Source organism: Phalacrocorax carbo, chromosome 20 (assembly GCF_963921805.1).
Source record: "Phalacrocorax carbo chromosome 20, bPhaCar2.1, whole genome shotgun sequence".
NCBI classification, from domain to species: Eukaryota; Metazoa; Chordata; class Aves; order Suliformes; family Phalacrocoracidae; genus Phalacrocorax; species Phalacrocorax carbo.
Window position 1 is genome coordinate 5,951,803 of NC_087532.1, and position 15,783 is coordinate 5,967,585.

The 15,783-nt window shown below is 45.4% G+C and overlaps 1 protein-coding gene and 1 long non-coding RNA gene across 6 annotated transcripts in view; one reads left to right on the forward strand and one right to left on the reverse strand.

The window, feature by feature from the left end:
* Nucleotides 1-5,968, reverse strand: part of LOC135316612 (uncharacterized) — a 32,142-nt gene extending 26,174 nt beyond the window's left edge. The window contains exons 1-2 of one of the 3 annotated variants that reach the window (XR_010375873.1): nucleotides 5,706-5,968; nucleotides 695-782 (exon numbers count right to left, since the gene is read on the reverse strand). This is a non-coding gene — a long non-coding RNA (uncharacterized LOC135316612). The remainder of the gene's footprint in view (nucleotides 1-694; nucleotides 783-5,705) is intronic. The other 2 variants (XR_010375874.1, XR_010375872.1) reach the window with 2 other exon arrangements.
* A 125-nt stretch (nucleotides 5,969-6,093) lies between these two features.
* TARDBP (TAR DNA binding protein) lies at nucleotides 6,094-12,220 on the forward strand. 3 transcript variants are annotated; one of them, XM_064470497.1, is made up of 6 exons: nucleotides 6,094-6,400; nucleotides 6,792-7,043; nucleotides 7,809-7,972; nucleotides 9,060-9,200; nucleotides 9,748-9,918; nucleotides 10,299-12,220. In XM_064470497.1, exons 2-6 carry the CDS (start codon nucleotides 6,806-6,808, stop codon nucleotides 10,827-10,829), a joined length of 1,245 nt encoding a protein of 414 aa, XP_064326567.1. In that variant the 5' UTR covers nucleotides 6,094-6,400; nucleotides 6,792-6,805; the 3' UTR covers nucleotides 10,830-12,220. The 3 variants fall into 3 exon arrangements, with proteins under 3 accessions (XP_064326567.1, XP_064326566.1, XP_064326565.1); XM_064470496.1 differs by having other exon boundaries at nucleotides 6,094-6,319; XM_064470495.1 differs by having other exon boundaries at nucleotides 6,096-6,358.
* Nucleotides 12,221-15,783: the final 3,563 nt, after the last annotated feature.

Here is a 15,783-nt window from a genome sequence, read left to right on the forward strand (position 1 = left end):
ATGAAAACCCATATGCATTAAATTTTGCCCTGTACATCCATTTGATATATTTTGAGTAGACAAAAGATAGATTTTACATAAATCTTCAGTAAATGTACTTCAAAAAAATATTACCAGGCAGTAAAACTTAACCATTTTAAAAACAGTCTTTGTCTTATACTTGAGCTCCTGCTTCGGTGTGTGTTGTTCAAAAGCAGCAAAAAACTACCCCAGGCTGCTTGCCCACTCCTTGAAAGAACAGAAAAAAAACAAAGAAGGAAAACTGGACAAAACAGCTTTTGAACAGATCCTGCCAAAGCTGTCCTCACTATTCCAGGTCTTACAGGAATAGTTGCTACATCTTACCCAAGCCACCTGTGGCTTTGCCTTTGAGGGAGTCTATTTCCAACCTCCAGTATAAACACTGATGTTTGTATTCAATATTTATGAACTATCATACCCCGACACTTGAACTTCATAGACTTGATGCTAGCTCTCTAGCACAGTTCCCAGTCTGTGGATTTTGTCCTTTGGTTTATGACAATCTGTGCTGATGGAAGTCCATGCTCTTCTATGCTGGGAGTTACTACAAAATCTAGCAAAAAAAAAAAGTCTCTGAATTCCAGCTCCAGTACACCATAAGAGGCACAAATTCCTTTGGGAGATGCCTGGCACATCTTCACCAGGAACTTTGCTCTGGGAACTGACTAGATACCTCTGAGAATCACAGGCAGAAATTCTTCCCAGGCTCTGCTGTGGATGGTCCAGAAAGGCAAGGGAGGTGCAGATGGTTTGATGTGACTCTGCCAAACAAAACAGAAAGAAGTTAATCTTGCATTCTCTGTGTACAAGATGCAAACATTTGACAGTTCCCACAGGTACCAATCAAACAGGAGGGTGGAGATGTCAGATGCTACACACTGTTGTGCTTTGAATGCTGGTTCATAGCTCAGGAACAAAGGTGGCAGTCAGCACCGAACTGCCAGCAGTAGCAACGGAGCTCAGAGGGGGCCTTTTGCCGCTGTTGTTGGGTTTCCAATTCCTATGTAACATTTTCAGTTCCTAACAGAGCCCCCACCCAGGCCGATCCTTTTGTATGATGGGGCTGGGTTTGCTGAGTAGCAGCCAGGACACCACCACACCTGGATGGCTGACCCCAGCTGTTTCGAAGACATGCAATCTAGTCAGCCTCATTCTCAGATAACTGCCTGTTCTGCTTGTTTCTTGTCCCACAAACACTCAACATCTGCCTGGCGGTAAAACTAGTCGCAGCAGTGTCTGTAGTGTGCCAGGGAAATACGGCCAAAGGTTGTTTTTGAAACAGCTACTAGTGCTGAAACGACCCAGACTGAGGGGCACTGAATCCCTCCGGGTCTTTACAAGAGCCAAGCATGTAGAAAACCTGACTTTGATTGTGATTGCTGAGAGATTAAAAAACACATCACCCATTCTAATTAGTTTTGGAAGAGTTAAGTAAATAAGGACATGAACTAAAAGGAATGTGGAAACTCTGTCCCTTTAAGAAACAGGACTAAACCATCTCAGGTGGATTAAAAATGAGGTAATTGAAATCATGGCTTTATAGCATCATGGGAAAATTGCCTGAAATATTTTAGGCACTATAATGAAGTCTTAGATGCTGTTTCAACTAAGGGGATTAGGAGGAGTGTTACTGTGAGAACTATGGACTAGGTGATCTTTCCAGGTATTTTACATGGGTGGAAGCTACTTGTTTTGTTTAAGGAAACCTTTCTCTAATAGTTGTTTCCGGTCTGCTAGGTATTAGTAAATTTTTATGTTGATAACTTTTTTGTGTGTGGAAAGTTCTATGTATGGTAGGTACTTCTGGGGAGGGAAAGAAGTAATTATTGCAAATTTCCCTGTGGTTGTGGTGAAAGCTCCTTCAAAGGAGAAGGGGGAAAAAGTAAGTATTGTAAAACATTACTTTCATTGGTGTGAATGGATTTTCAGTTGTAGCTACGAAAAAAGAAATACTACTGATCTTGTTCCTTCAAGGGAACAATGCCTCCTTTTCTATGATATAGCATCTGTTTGAATAGAGGCTTAAATGGCTTTAAATTACAAAGAGAAATAAATAAACTGAAAGGCATCCTGCTTCTTCAGGCAACTGCATTCAAGGTGGGCTTTATTTGATGCATGTGGTAGAGAAGATTGTGCTTAGATATCAAAGAGTAGATATCAAAGACTGATTGAAAGGATGCAGAGTACTTAAGGGCACAGTCCTAGGGATACAGTGATAACATGGTTTGTTGTTTTTTTTCTTTCTTTACTAAATGTACTTAGACTGAGAACCAACACAGAGACTCTAATGTCTCTATTTGCTCAGACTTTTCTGCAGAAAACACTTGCTTCATGTCAAGCGAAGGGAAACTGTGATCATCTTCCTTATGCTCAGAATAAAGCAGGAGAAACTTGATGTTGGGGGAAAGGAGAGGAAAAAACCCCTTCCACTAAGTAAGGGGGAGAGAGAGGATTTATTAACTATTGGCAAAACCAGGCCAGATGCTGACTATGCTGGTATGCCATCGTTCTTTAAATCCTCCTGCTTTTTACTGCTCCAACTATGATTAGAAATAGGCCCAAGCACTCCATGTTTTTCAGTACCCACAGTTGTGTGGGGTCTTTTATCATGAGGTTATATTTAGATGCCCGTTGATGATGTTTTTCATCCCCAGTGCTTTTGGGAGGTGAACAGCTGATCATTACACTGAGTTTGCTTGTACCCATGAGTACACTTAACCTAGAGCAGCAAATAGTTATTGTATTGCATTTTGTTTTGTGCCTGTGGGCATGCTTAAGTCAATATACATGATGGCTAGTACCTCGGTATTGCATTTGTCTACACCCATGGGCACGCCGAATTGCCAGTGTGAGGGAATTGGTGAATTAACTAGCTGTATGCCCACTGGTGTAGTTACTTCAAGAGCAATACTACTGTTAATTGCTTAACTTAAATCTAATCATAATGCAAAATAACAGAAGGAAAGCACTGCAAGAATCCCAGTTCTTACAGAAAATGGATAGTAACATTTTCTTAATTCCAAGCTTGTTTGTTGTCAAAAGTGATGAACAAGCTCTTGGGGCAGAAGTCTCTGTTGTGAATAATTGTCCTTCTTTCCCTGTCTTACAGCCAGCAAGCTGCATCGAGCTCACTGTTCTCTCCAAGCTTTTACCTGTGTGGAATCTAGTTCAGGGTTGATGCTTACTCTGCTCATTAGTGAAATTACCACCAGATGCTTTGTTAGATAAAGGTCACTCTGGCTGAAGGCCATGACAACCTCTTCAAATTGTGTGATTGCTAAACTCTAGCTTTGACTCTAAATGGTGCAGTAGGTAATGTTGACATGCTGCAATTACCGCTCAGTCCTCACAGCGTGTTCAAACAATGCTGACTACCTCAACACTGACTTGGCAACACCAGAACCGGATTTGGGATGTATATTGTGGATGACTAGAAAATGTACGAATTCCAGGAGAACGCCTACATGGAGCATTAGCTTATCTTGTTAGCCTGTGTCTAGCCAGATCCTCTCAGAACTCTGCTGAAAAATGGTAATTAAAAGATAAGGCTGAGTCTAAAGTTACATGGGCATAGGTGGGCTACATTTCAGTGGTGCTGGGAGCAACTGAAGAATTCTTAAGTGAGAGACTTAAATACTCAGCTGAATACATTAATGCAAGGGACTGTTAGCCTTTCCTAGCAGTAGGATCATCTTGCCTTACTAATAAGACTTATTTGTATTTCTTTTTAGGAAACTGGTGCAAGGAAGGCCAAGCTAGATGGGCACTGGGAACATGGCCCACGTGTGGACTGGAAGAGTGTCACAAAGCAACAGATGAGGAGAAAGGAGGGTGAAGAAGGTCATAGAATTATTTTCCTTATGACAGTGTGGTCCAGTCCACTGATTACGTCACGGAGCTGAGCTGGTTAGAGAAGGCTCTGCAGTGCACTCCTTTTCCCTGTGATGATGGCAGGCAGGGCTTTACAGCTCTGCTAATGCTGACCCTGTGTGGCTTCCTGTTCGTGTATATCTTGTCATGAAAACTGATTGTGTTACAGGTATTGCTGGTGTGACTGGCAGCTAATGTGACTGTGATTGATAGACCAGATAAGCTTACTATTAAAGTATCAGAATAAAGTAGCTTGGAAATGTGGAATGGCAATTATCCAGATAGATAGAAAATGATTAAAACTGTAGAACAGTTACTAATGTATAACTTTATAGTATTATCACTGCAAAGTAAAAGAAAATGGAGTGTTTATCTAGATATGCTACTGAAAGCAGATGATTAACCTTATAAAAGGAACCAGGCTAGGTGGAAAATGCCATGTTCCTGCCACTGTTGTTTTTCTCCTTCATGTGGTTCTTTTGCACGCAGACTTGTTTAAGGTACATGAGCAGAGAGGGCTCGGCACGGTAGTCTAGCTAGCAGCTAGACAGCAGCTTAGGAAACGTATATAGACAGGCTCTCCTGTACATTTTGTTTGTTTTTTTTTTGAGTCAGAAAAGTGGCAGCAAGAATGTGAGTGTTCTTTAGCCATAATGGCTTTGGAGTTCAGAAATTTGTAATACTGTATAATGATACTTAACCATTTGCCTTTCTGTTAAGTAAGGGGAGACCGAGTCTAGAGAGGAATAAGCCATGTTATAGCAAACACTAGGTATTAAATGACAGGGCTAGAACTACTAGCTTGTTTTTTTTTTTTTTAACTTCTAGCAATCCTACAAAATTGTTTTAGACAAAGTCAGAGCAGGGCAGTGAATGGGGGAAAAGAGAGGCAACCCTCCCCCCTTCCGCCCTAAACATCTAGAAGAATTAATGAAGACACCAGTTGTGAGTGATGAACCAGTTGTTGGGGAAGGGGGGAGAGTGTCAGCCTAAGACTCTAAATATGACATACAGAACTGAGCTGCCTTGAAACTGTCCGCATCAGTCAGCCTGGTTAATCTAGTTCTTCCCAAGATCCTCAGGGAATGCCTGCAGGACATCTGCAGATGGAGGCATGTCAGATCCACCCTTCCTACCGAGCGCAGAATGATGCTATTCAAGTGGCAACATGCCTTGGCTGGTATCACTCATTCATGTCTTTTGGCAAGAGGGTTTGCCTCCCATGCCAATGTTACAGACAGCCTTAAACGGAGGCACTTCCCGGCTGATGCTCAGATACTGCAGCAATTGCCATGCTCAGCATCTCCAACGTTACCATAGTGTTCTGTGAAAAAGGGATCTTAAAGTGCATACGGCATCTCCTCCTGCTCAGCCAAAAGAGCTCTCGGTACACCTAGGATCGTTCACGGCAGACTTCTGTGGTGATGGAGACCCTACTCTTCTCCGAATAAACTGCGTCATGGGTTAGGACTGGTTAGAAAGAGTGTGGGGTTTTTGGTGGGGATTTTTGTCCGTTTGGTTTTAACCTAAACTCTTTTTTTTTTTTGGCTATGAATTAAGTGTGCTCATTCTTGTCTTTCTAGTGGCGGAGATGCGAGAGAGCGGGGCCCGCCGCTCTTTGACGGGGCTGTGCCATACAGCACGCCGGGGAGCCTCCCTTTTCCGCAGGCCCCTTCCCGGCCGTGTCCCAGGGCCGCCGGCCCCGGGGAGCTGCCCGGGAGGCCTGCGTCCACCCCCCGGCGGGAGCGGGACCCGACCGGCTTCCGTGAGCCGCCAGTACGGCCCCGGAGTCCCTTAAGAGCCACCGCGTTTACCTTGAGGTTACCGGGAAAGAGGGTCCTTCCCCCCGCCGGCGGCTCTGCGCGCCGCGCTACCCACGGCCACGGTAGGCGGTGCGGACCAGGGGCTTTGCCATTACCGGCCTCCTCTACCGGGAACCACGGCCGCACTCACGGGGCGGCGTCACGGTGGGCTCGGCCCGGGCCCTGAGGGGTCCTCCGCTCCCCGCGTGTCTGTGTACGGGGGGTATCCCGCGATCCCGCCCCCTCCCCGAGGGACCCCCGCCGGCCCGCACGGAGCCCCGCCCCGCCACTGCCCGTTCCCGGCAGCTCTCGCGCGGGTAGGGCCGCACCACCGGCCCCGCCGCCGGGGGGAGGTGAGGGGGAGCGGGGCAGGGAGCGGACCCTTCGCCGCCGCCGTCCAAGCCCGTAGCCCGGGGACACACCTAGGAGCTGGGTGCCCACGGGCGGCCCGTCGCCGGAGGGCGATCGCGGCCCATCACGGTTCCCGCGGCCCGAGGGGTGCCGCCGCAACCCCTCCCCGCCGCTGGGAATGGTTCGCGCCGCGGCCCGGCCCGGCCTCTGAGGGGGGCCGCGGCCGCCATTTTGTGCGGCGGAGGAGGCCAGCGGGCCGGTTCGCGGCGGAGGCGGTGAGGGTCTCCCGGAGACGCCGCTCCCTTCCCGGGCCGGTGAGCGGGGCGCGGCGGGCTCTCTCGGGCTCGCCGTGGCGGGTGAGGCGGGCTGCGCCGCGCCGCGCCCGGGGGTCGCAGGCTCGGGGTGGGTCCAGGCAGGTGGTGGGGCCCGGGGGGGCTGTTCCCCACAACCCGTCGCTGGCCCCGCTGGGGGAGGCTGCGGCGGCCCGGGGAAATTTCTCCGTGCCGCGGGGAGCCGCCGCTGTCGGTCCGTCCGCTGCCGCCGGGACGGGCCGAGGCGTTGGCCCGCGTGTCTGTCGGTACGGCAGGGCCCGAGGCGTTAACGTGAACGGACAACGCGTTTCGGTGTGCCCTCTTGTGTAATAAAGACAGATGGGCTTATGCCTTAAGGCTAGAGAGGTGAAAACCAAGTCAAGGGAAAGAAAGTGATGGCTTATTCCCGCTTTTCCCCTCCTCTCCTGTGCTTTAGCCATTCCCGCAGAGATGTCGGAGTACATCCGCGTGACGGAGGACGAGAACGATGAGCCCATCGAGATCCCCTCGGAGGACGACGGCACTGTCCTGCTGTCCACCGTGACCGCCCAGTTCCCCGGGGCCTGCGGGCTGCGCTACAGGAACCCGGTGTCGCAGTGCATGAGGGGCGTCCGGCTGGTGGAAGGCATTCTGCACGCGCCGGAAGCCGGATGGGGAAACCTGGTCTATGTTGTTAATTATCCCAAAGGTTTGTCTTCATTCCTTTGGCTTTTTTGTACAAGCTTGCTTTTTCGATCAGGAGGTCGGTGTGAGTCACTGTTAATTTAACGCAGCTATGATATTGTAGATTTACAGAAGTTCAGCAATTTTAGTCATGTATCTGTCCTGCAGAGTATATTTGACCCCCCTGAGTTTTCAGGTGTGCAGTAAGATTTTTAACTCTCTACTTGTACAAGCACTTTAATGACAAAGCCTTGCGTTATTCTTGGAGGGTTTACAGACGTATATAGACCTTTGAAGACCGAGGTGTAACGGTATCTCTGTGTACTCACAGATGCCGCTCCTCAAGCCATGGTTTGGTCAGAGGTGACATTTAAAACAAGTGCTCAGGAAAAGAGGAGCCTGGCCACCCTGCCCCGCCCCTCAAATAAAAAAAGGGGGGGGGGGGAGGAAGTAAATTGCTAATGAAATATACCTGTTAAAAATTCCTGTCTTAATGACGTTATAGGACTGAATGTTACTGGATAATACTTTAGTAAACGCAGAACTCAATCAAAGTGCATTTTGGAGGAGGACTTCAGTGTACACTGTTCTTTCTTCTTTCCTTACGCTTGTCAGCAGTTGGATATGGATTATAATAATAAGCTCCCAGCAGCTGGCATGTGTTCTTTTGTAGTCTGGTAGTCTGTACTTTATGTCATTTTAGTCTATGATTTACTACCATGCCGTTCAAAATCAGCGGAAGCAATTTCCAGAGTTGCGGATGATGTATAATGTACTTCTTTATATTCAGATAATAAGAGAAAAATGGATGAAACCGATGCATCATCAGCTGTGAAAGTGAAACGAGCAGTTCAGAAGACTTCGGATTTAATAGTCTTGGGTCTTCCCTGGAAAACCACTGAACAAGACTTAAAGGAATATTTCAGTACATTCGGAGAAGTTCTGATGGTGCAGGTAAAATCCTTTTGCAGCCCAAGTAAGGAAGGACATTAGGTAGAAATCTGTCTTCTGGTGAAGCCAGTAGAAAGGAACAGAACCGTATAAACTTGGAGAGGATCTAAAGCTGTGTGTCTGTTCCCAGGCTGCATTGTGTTCCATGAGCTTTGTAGCTGAGGGCTTGTGTAGGTACTGATGGTCAGGGATATTTGGGAGTAGTAATTAATGCAGATCGGCTTAATGGGTACAGGTTTTTTGAGAGCCTTTTAATTTACATTACTGTTATTAATTGTGGCAGCTGAATATGTGTGTGTTTATACGTGTGTGTGTTAAGGAATTAGGGACTGCTGTGATGGGAGTGTTTACAAGACTGAAACACTCTCAAACAGAACTTCACTAAATTCATTCAGTAACAGCACGCTTCGTACTAGTGGTTACGTCTGTATTCTCGCTGCCTGCGCCAGACTATTGGTCTGTACCACATGTATCCTGTGTCAGCCGAGCGCACGTGACGTGGCGGAGCTGGGGCTGCCTGGTTAGCGTGGGTGCCTGGGACCTTGGTGGCCTGAGCTGCCGCGCTGGCCTGGCCGGGCGCAAGGGCTCTTTGATGGCAGAAGTCAGAAGACAAACTTGCTTTGGTTTTCTCCTGTCTGTGTGTGTGATGTTTTTATCCTCCCACACACGGATCCCACCTCATCCTGATACACTTGGCTCGTTCTTTGTCTTTGTTACTTGCATGCCTCCTGGGTGCAGCTGCACGGGTCTGCCCCTGTGGTGCTCACGTTGCTTATACAGCTGGTCTGGCTATGCCATCGCAGTATTAAAAATATTGTGATTTTGGTTATGCTTGGGCTCAAGGCAAGCTAATAATTTTAGATTTGTAGGTGTCACAGGCTCCTGCTTTGACTATATAATATGGTCATTATTGAAAGAAAAGGTAGGTGTATGCAGTGAGATAATTGCAATGTTTTGTGTACTTTTTCTGGTGATTTTAATATCAAGGTTGACAGAGGAGATAACTAGTAAATAGCATGTCATTAAGTCACAAATAGAGGCATGCATTGTTTCTGCGATCTTTTTAAAAGCCTGCTTTCTTTTGCCTTAGGTTAAGAAGGATATTAAAACTGGCCACTCAAAAGGTTTTGGTTTTGTTCGGTTTACGGATTACGAAACCCAGGTGAAAGTAATGTCTCAGCGGCACATGATAGATGGAAGATGGTGTGACTGTAAACTTCCCAATTCTAAGGTACTTCTGTATTTGTGGCTAGTTTTATTTTTACCAGACACAGAAAGTGCACTTTTTGAGCAGCTCTGCTAGGTGAGCAGATGAACAGATTAATAATCCACTCTTGGGTGTGGCTTTTCAGTCTGTGAATGGACGGGACAAGTGAGAGCAAGGAAGGAAAATAGGGAGGAGGTGGGTGAGCAGGAAGTGAACAAGAAGTATTGGGAAAAGAGCTAGTTATTTAGGGGAATTAAGTACAGATGGAAGTGTGAAAATAACGTGTTTTAATGTCCAGCAGTACCTGCTTAACTTGTCTGCTGCGTGAATAAATGGCGAGTAAAGCAGGTGGAATAACTAACCTAGGGAAGACTGGAGTGAGTCTTTGAATTCAAAACTGAACTTGAAGCTTCTGTTTATTTGCTGTGTAACTTAGTCTCAAACTTTCTTGCTCTTCAGTCCTCAGAACAGACTAGGTTAAAAGGGCCCTTCCTTGTAATGTAACTCAGTGCTCAAGGATAGGTGCAATTTTTTTTCTTTTATTTTTTTCTTTCTCTTTGATTCTCTCCAGCAAAGTCCTGACGAACCTTTGCGTAGCAGAAAAGTGTTTGTTGGGCGCTGCACTGAGGACATGACGGCAGATGAACTCCGACAGTTCTTTGCCCAGTACGGAGAAGTGGTAGATGTCTTCATTCCTAAACCCTTCCGAGCTTTTGCCTTTGTTACGTTTGCAGATGATCAGGTACGTCTTAAAATATTTTAACTTTATATTTAGACAGCCTACGTTTTCAGTAGCTTGATAAAGCCTTATTTCTGGAACGACACATGGAACACTTACTTGTCCACTGTCCTGCAAATTCCAGCGGTATTGGCTTGATTTGATGTATTGCGTTGTCCGAGGTCACGCTTTTCAGCTGCTGTTGTACAGACAGGTTTTTATATGGCAGTTGGCGTAGTAGTGAATGCACAGATAGACCCCTTCAAATTGGATTATGTATACGCCTATGTTTCCTTTGCAGGTTAATTATCTGCTCAGAATCATGTGGGGTTTTTTTTTGTCTTGTACTACTAACGCTTAAAATAAGTTTAGCATACATTTAATCAATCCCTTATTTCTTATAGGTTGCCCAGTCTCTTTGTGGAGAGGACTTGATCATTAAAGGAATCAGCGTACATATATCCAATGCTGAACCTAAGCACAATAGCAATAGACAGTTAGAGAGAGGTGGAAGATTTGGTGGTAATCCGGGAGGCTTTGGGAATCAAGGGGGGTTTGGCAACAGCAGAGGAGGTGGGGGAGGACTGGGTAACAACCAGGGCAGTAACATGGGCGGAGGGATGAACTTCGGAGCCTTTAGCATCAACCCTGCCATGATGGCAGCAGCGCAGGCAGCCCTGCAGAGCAGCTGGGGAATGATGGGCATGCTGGCTAGTCAGCAGAACCAGTCGGGGCCATCGGGAAACAACCAGCCTCAAGGCAACATGCAGCGGGAGCAGAACCAGGGCTTTAGTTCAGGAAATAACTCCTACGGAGGCTCCAACTCGGGGGCAGCAATAGGCTGGGGCTCGGCCTCAAACGCGGGCTCCAGCAGCGGGTTTAACGGAGGCTTTGGTTCAAGCATGGATTCCAAATCGTCAGGCTGGGGAATGTAGACGCAGTGGGCTCTCATACTGACTCTATGGTGGGAAATCAAATTTTTCTAACTCATGGTAAGTATACTGTAAATTACATATATACTAAAGTTTTCCAAATCAGTTTGTTCAGTGTGCAGTATATTCAGCAGTATTTTTGACATTTTTCTTTTTTTAAAAAAAGAAAAAAAAAGAAAAAGAAAGGTAAAAGGAATTTTCTAAGTTTTGTTACATATCTTGTTGGAATACTGAATGTTTGGAAGTGGACTGCTGTTTGCCTGCTAGGTAAACTAACACTACAGTCGATAGGAAAGGTTTCTCCTGTAATACCTTATCCCTTGTTCCCTGGCTACCTGAATTCTTTGCATGTTCAAAATGGAAACCATTGGTCAGAAACAGCATTCTCTCCCTCTTGTTTTTAATTTGATCCCACCATAAGACTCTCCAAGTGCCCCAGTTGGAGAACACGGTGTCGTTTCTGTTTCGTTTGTGTTTTTTTTTTTTTTTAACACTGTCTCCCCTCCATACTAAAGAACGATATGAAGGCTTCATTTAATCTCCGCAGTTCATCTCATTTCAAATGTGTATGGAAGAAGCACTTCATTGAAAGCAGTGCTGTAAATATTCTGCCTTAGGAATACTTCTGTCTACATGCTTTCTCATCCAAGAATACTTCATCACACCGCACATGCTGCGTCTTAGACGGTGGGTGTTCCATTTTTATCCGCTACTCTTTATTTCATGGAGTCGTATCAACGCTATGAACGCAAGGCTGTGAGATGGAACCAGAAGGCTGTTTGAACTTTTGAAACCTTGTGTGGGATTGATGGTGGTGCCGAGGCATGAGAGGGCTGGTATGTGCGAGATACAGGAGAGAGCGCATGCAGAGACCTGGTGGTGCATTATGGGATTTTATTTTACTTGGCGAGATGTCTCTCAATCCTGTGGCTTTGGTGAGAGAGTGTGCGGAGAGCAATGATAGCAAATAAAGTACGAGTGTTTATTGCGTTCAAAGGACATCCATATGTGGAAGACTTTAAGTGGGTTTTATACCTAGTTAATGAATTAGTTGAATGTGTTATGTGAAACGAATATTTGTATTTTTTTTCCCTTATGTCAACTGCTGTGAATGCTGTATGGTGTGTGGTTTTTTTTTTCTGTTAATGATCTGTAAGTGTGGTAATGTGAATTGAAGACGATGGGGTTTGTGATGAGAACATTGAGCTTGTGGTGTGCTTTGCAGTAGCTCTTGCGGCAGAGATCACTAGCGAGCTCAGTGTGCCTCTCCAGGGTGGAAGTTCCACTGTCTGTAAGATATCCATAAGAATGCTGTTTGCTGCAGTTTCGTGTCTGGATGCTTTTTATAAGATTTGTCACTGTAGGAAATTCTTAAATAAAACTGATTTAAGTAATATGTGTCTTTGTTTTGCAGCCCTGAATGCAAAGAATTCATAGCAGTTAATTAATTGTACCCTTTGAGATGAACTTCTGTAAAGCTTTTTTGCAGTAATTCGGTTTGTTTCAGATAAGCATGCTTTAAAAGTTGACAAGTCAAACGGAGCCACCGCTCATCACGTATCGATACCCGACACCCAACTCTAAGCCACTGTATTTTTGCACTGTTCAGTGATACGTATATATCTAAAATCCAGTTCCCACACGTTTGGGTGTCCGCACCTAGAATGGTAAGCAGTTCCCTCCAGATTGCCTCTGTACCAAGGAACGTTACTTGCTTATTCTTTTAGGAGTTGGAGTTCCTCATCAGAAGTGGGCTGGGGGAAACAAAAGCACTGGCAAGATGTGTTGCTGTCCACAGCATCTCCTTTGGGAGAGATGTACGGTTTTAACTTGTTTCTAGGCCAGTCCCCTCCTGGGAAGTAGGGCTCTGCAGCACTTCTGGCCCAGAAGATGAGGCCCAGGGAAGACTTTCCAGCTGAATAAAGCACAAGCAAATGTACATAGACTTTCATAGGAGCCTTAATCTGAAAAACTAGGTTTATTGTAGGTACGGAAGCGTGAGCTAAGAGGCAGCTTCTTAACAAAGAGCAGGATGTTTCAGCAGAAAACTGGTGGAAGATTGTTTCCACTGGCGGTAGGAGCTGAGGAATTGCTTAATCTCCTTGCGCTTGAAACCCACTGAAGGTTGATCCATATTTTTTATACGCCCTGCGGCTCTGCTGTAGCTACCAACCTTCTGAGTATGGATATTTACACCATTTTTAACCTATTTAACTTCTCAAGTTCTGTCTTCATTACTGTGTATTCTATTCAGGCTTGTGAATAGAAGGCCATCTAAATAACAGACAAAACCACGCTACTCTTAGTTTTCCACTTGCAGTATTAAAAAACCGGCTGGGTCTCAATGTACATCTTAGAGGGGTTAAAGAGGGGTTCTAAACACCCAGGCTGAAAAGTAATCCCACACTTTTGTTGTTCATGTCCCGCTGCAAAAGATTGCTTAGATTTTTTTCTTTCTGCACCTAAGCCAGAATAATCTCCAAACTCTGTACCATCTGTGAATTTTGCATTTTAGCACTTGCACTATTACCAGCTACTTCTGCTGAGTAACACTTAAAAATGGTATTCTTGGACCTCCAAAGACTAACTGTGACCCCCCCTGCAAGGAACGTCATGGTAAGTTTTTGTAATTAGCATGGCTTTAATTTTGTTTAAATTGTCCAGGTTTAGGTTTTAACAGGCTGGTTGGCAGCATTGAGTAGTCTTTGCTAATAATTTTAGCCTTCCTTCACCCTCAAACAAAACCCCTGAAAAGTTCAGAATAATTTTCAAGTTTTAGTAGTATTTTCTAACTGCTTTGCCTACTCTAGTGTTTATAAGTGAGTAAATAAACTACTCTTGAAAACATACTGAAGTGTTCGGAGTCTTGTTTTTTTTTCAGAGAGATTTCGTTTTCAGTTGTATTATTCTAGAAGGAAATACTAATGATAGAATGCGGGATGCAAGAAAGGAAGTTTATATAATTATAAGGGCATATCGTCAAAACAGGTTTTTATAACGTTGCTTCTAATTTGAGAACCTGTTCTCAGCTGAACACGTACTGAAGTTATAAATCTGAAGCGAAAGCTTTTTATAAAACAATTCGGGAAACGGTGGTTTTTGCAGCTGACGACGGGGTGTAGAGCTGTCCCTGCGGCGCTGGGTACAGCAGGTACCCGCGGGTGCGTAAATGCGCCCCAAACGCGCCGGGAGGCCTCAACCGGCGGCGAGCGGCGTGAGGCGCCTCGCTCTGCCTGCCCTTGCCGGACCTGCGTGCAGAAGCCGCAGCCTTACAAGAATCCACAGCACCACATAGGAGAAAACAAAATGCACCTTAAGTACAGAGTAACACCTTCTTTAGGCAGATGGCAATTTTGTAAATCTAAAGGTCTTTTAGCAGCTGCTGGGACAGAAAATAGAAGTTAGTATTGTGTTTGGGTACTTGAAGCTTTTTTTTAATCTAACAGAACTGTTAAGCCTAATACAACACTAAATCCTTTATGTGAAGTATTCTATTTCTATTCTAAGTACTTAAATACTGTAGCTATTAATGTAATCTAAGTAATAGGAGGTAGGAATTAAATACAAGTTTTTTTAGAATTATTTAGAATACTGTTTTTTCCAATGCAAGGGCTGGAAGCGGTGACCCCAGTACCGAGCCCCTGCAGCCCCGCAGTCTGAAGCTCGGGCCGGCCTGAGCATCCAGGAGCACCGGCGGTCCCGCTGCCCTCGGTGCCCGCACGCGGCGCCTTGTCTGGCACCAGGCAGGGTTTGCCATTGAACGGTTTATTTGCCTACACGTCCCTACGTTCGGTCTGGCTGACGGCTGCCCACGCGGTCGCAGCAGCAGAACAGAAGAGCGCCTTGTCTCAGTTCTACCCGATCGTTTGCTCTCATCTGAAATCCATCTTCTTTTCCCAGTAAGCAAAGGGGTGTGATACTGGTACTAACTGAGACTTCGTGCTTCGGTCTAACCGATGCAGCATCGTCGTCAAAGTTGACAAGATCATTTTTATAACCTTCATGAATAAAAATGTTTTCTTCAAGGGCTTCTTCATAGCAGAGCGAGCAGTTGTTCAAAAATCCCCAATTTAACCCTCAAAGCTGAGGGGTTTCTTTGATCAGCTACGCCATGAGCAACTGTTAGGACCCAGCTGTCGTACCAAAGCGACCCACCTCTTAATCCTCTTGCTCTGTAATTAACAGCACTTGCCAGGGAAATTCTCCGGGCTTGGCTCTCCTTCCCGCAGCTCTGCGCTCCACAGTTCCACAGGCTGCAAAACAATGAATGCAGCAGTAAATGTTACACATTTTAAGATTTGGACACTGAATTATTAGGCTTGTATGGATTAAATTAAGTTAATGATTCTAAATGTAATTCCTAGATTGTTGTGGAATGGTAAAATTGCTGGCAAATGAATATTTGATTCAGAGTACGATTTTCATTAGTATTACAAACAGCCTTTGGAAAAGTTCTGTAATCAAGAGAGACAGTTTTGCTTAGGAATTTGGGCACAGAGAAGTGTTTGTTCTGCATGTAAATGAAGGTAATGGATATTCTAATCTAAGGGATAATAGGCACGATTATGCTTTTTACATTGTAAACTGTTTCTCCCAAAACTCAGGCTTGAAGCTTGAGTAATTTCACAGAGTAACCGAGCAGCACAAGCATTTAAAATAAAAAAAAAGAAAAACTCCCCAGCCCCGTACGCTGCAGTGAGGACATGCAGGGGCTTTTTCCCCTCACAAATACTTCTGGAGTGTGGTTCAATTTTCTTGTCAGAAACAATGCCAAGTAATTTAAAAGCAACAACAATGCAGTGATTTATGAAACTGCATTGTCCAAAAGCGAGCTGGAATAAACTGAAAGTTCAGCTTTTTACTCTCTTGAAGGGGAACTGCATGGTGTTTCTGGCATTAATCTGCAATGCTGGCAGCAACAGGGAGCCTCAGGCAAGACCAAGGCATGCTAAAATAG

What these genes read in the sequence shown, in the direction of transcription:
- TARDBP (XM_064470497.1), top strand. Translation starts at nt 6,806, where the DNA reads ATGTCGGAGTACATCCGCGTGACGGAGGACGAGAACGATGAGCCCATC. An exon ending in TGTTGTTAATTATCCCAAAG is followed by an intron (nt 7,044 to 7,808) that starts GTTTGTCTTCAT and finishes CTTTATATTCAG; the next exon opens with ATAATAAGAGAAAAATGGAT. An exon ending in TTACGTTTGCAGATGATCAG is followed by an intron (nt 9,919 to 10,298) that starts GTACGTCTTAAA and finishes TATTTCTTATAG; the next exon opens with GTTGCCCAGTCTCTTTGTGG.